Genomic DNA, 1,580 nt, shown 5'->3' on the forward strand with positions numbered 1-1,580 from the left:
GAAGCACTGGACGGCCGTTTCGTCCTATTGTGGGACTCCTCAGCAGTGTTCATCCACGATATTTTAACAAGTTGTTTACCATTAGCTACAATCATTATATTTTTTTGGTAATCTACTTATTATTTCATGTATGGCAACTAGAAATAGACTTAAACGAATATGTGATCAATATATAGCTTCATTAGCATTCGCTCATTTTCTTGTATCGGTTTTCGTTTTACCATTTGCAATGATACGTCAAAATCTTGGTTATTGGCCATTTGAATCAACAATGGTATATTCTTGTGTATGTCTTCTATATTGAATTTATGTTGTATATCAATAGATCGATATATTGCAATTAGTTATCCATTACAATATATTACAAAATAATCTCGTCCAATATCAATTATAACGATACTTATAGCATGGATTATACCAAGTTTTTCTATATTACCACCTTTAATTGGAGCGGATAAACATGTACCTGGAGTAGGTTGTTGTTATATAAGTTATAATAAAGAGTATAGAATCTATTCATCAGTATTAGCATACTTTCTACCAATAATTTTGATTGGATATGTACATTGAAGAATAATTTATATCATTAGAAGACGTTCAAAAGTATTCAATCCATTCAATATTGATTCGAAGAAACAAGAAAGTTGGACTCATCTTTCTAGTTTGCTACCAATATTCACTGATCATTTTTCAAAACGGTTTATACAAAGAAATAAAAAACTGGAACATGATATATCATTACCTCACTTCAATAATATTCACAATAACGATATTGATGTAACAGATACGTTATCTTGTACATACCACTGGACAAATGATTATAAGGATATTTATCATGCAAATAAAAGGAATTTTCATTTTGATGCATCTAATGAATTGGAAATGAATGAACCAGAATCCTGTTGATGAGAACTTGAAAACTTTGTATATATTTCATATACCTATAACAGAACATGATGCAATTGATGAATCTTATTGAGACGAAACTTTGTTGAATAAACATAATTCGTCAAGTAATGGATGTTTCAATAGAATGATTTCAAAATGTCATTATTTATATAAACATATAAATAGATCATCATTACATAATAAATCAGTTTGTGAAAGAAAACCTGGGGCGGGACTATAAAAACACAACGTCAATTGTGTGAGAAAGTTATATTTCATAAAGAACAAAAAACGGTTGGAACTGTTACTATAGTTATAGGATGTTTTATTGTATGTTGGAAACCGTTTTTTTTATTTCTTACCTAAGTGAAACATTATGTGATTGTACATTCTCAGAGGAATTATATACCATAGTTACTTAGTTAGGTTCTTCCAATGGTATTTTTAACCCTTTTATTTATGGATTTTACATTTAAGCATACTGTACTTTTGAAAGGATGTAGATAGTCTTCATGTACATACGTATATCATTCGAATTTTTGTTTTAATGTGTCATCTTGTTATGCATGATATTCAAACCGAATAAAGGTTTATTGTATTAAGTTACTCAAAACAAAATATTTTCTAACAAGCATATTTGATTGAGACAAGTTTTGCTTTTAACTTTGTTTCTCTCTTTTCCATAGTAATAA

The 1,580-nt window shown here is 28.7% G+C and overlaps 1 protein-coding gene across 1 annotated transcript; it reads left to right on the forward strand.

Moving 5' to 3' along the window:
- Window positions 1-229: 229 nt before the first annotated feature.
- On the forward strand, window positions 230-990 carry Smp_059400 (hypothetical protein; the record flags this gene model as incomplete). The annotated part of the gene is made up of 2 exons (XM_018796605.1): window positions 230-274; window positions 634-990. The coding sequence occupies 2 exons, from the start codon at window positions 230-232 to the stop codon at window positions 904-906; spliced, it is 318 nt and encodes a 105-aa protein (XP_018651730.1). The 3' UTR covers window positions 907-990.
- Between the last annotated feature and the right edge of the window lie 590 nt (window positions 991-1,580).

This window comes from Schistosoma mansoni, chromosome 4 (assembly GCF_000237925.1).
Source record: "Schistosoma mansoni strain Puerto Rico chromosome 4, complete genome".
Taxonomy (NCBI): Eukaryota; Metazoa; Platyhelminthes; class Trematoda; order Strigeidida; family Schistosomatidae; genus Schistosoma; species Schistosoma mansoni.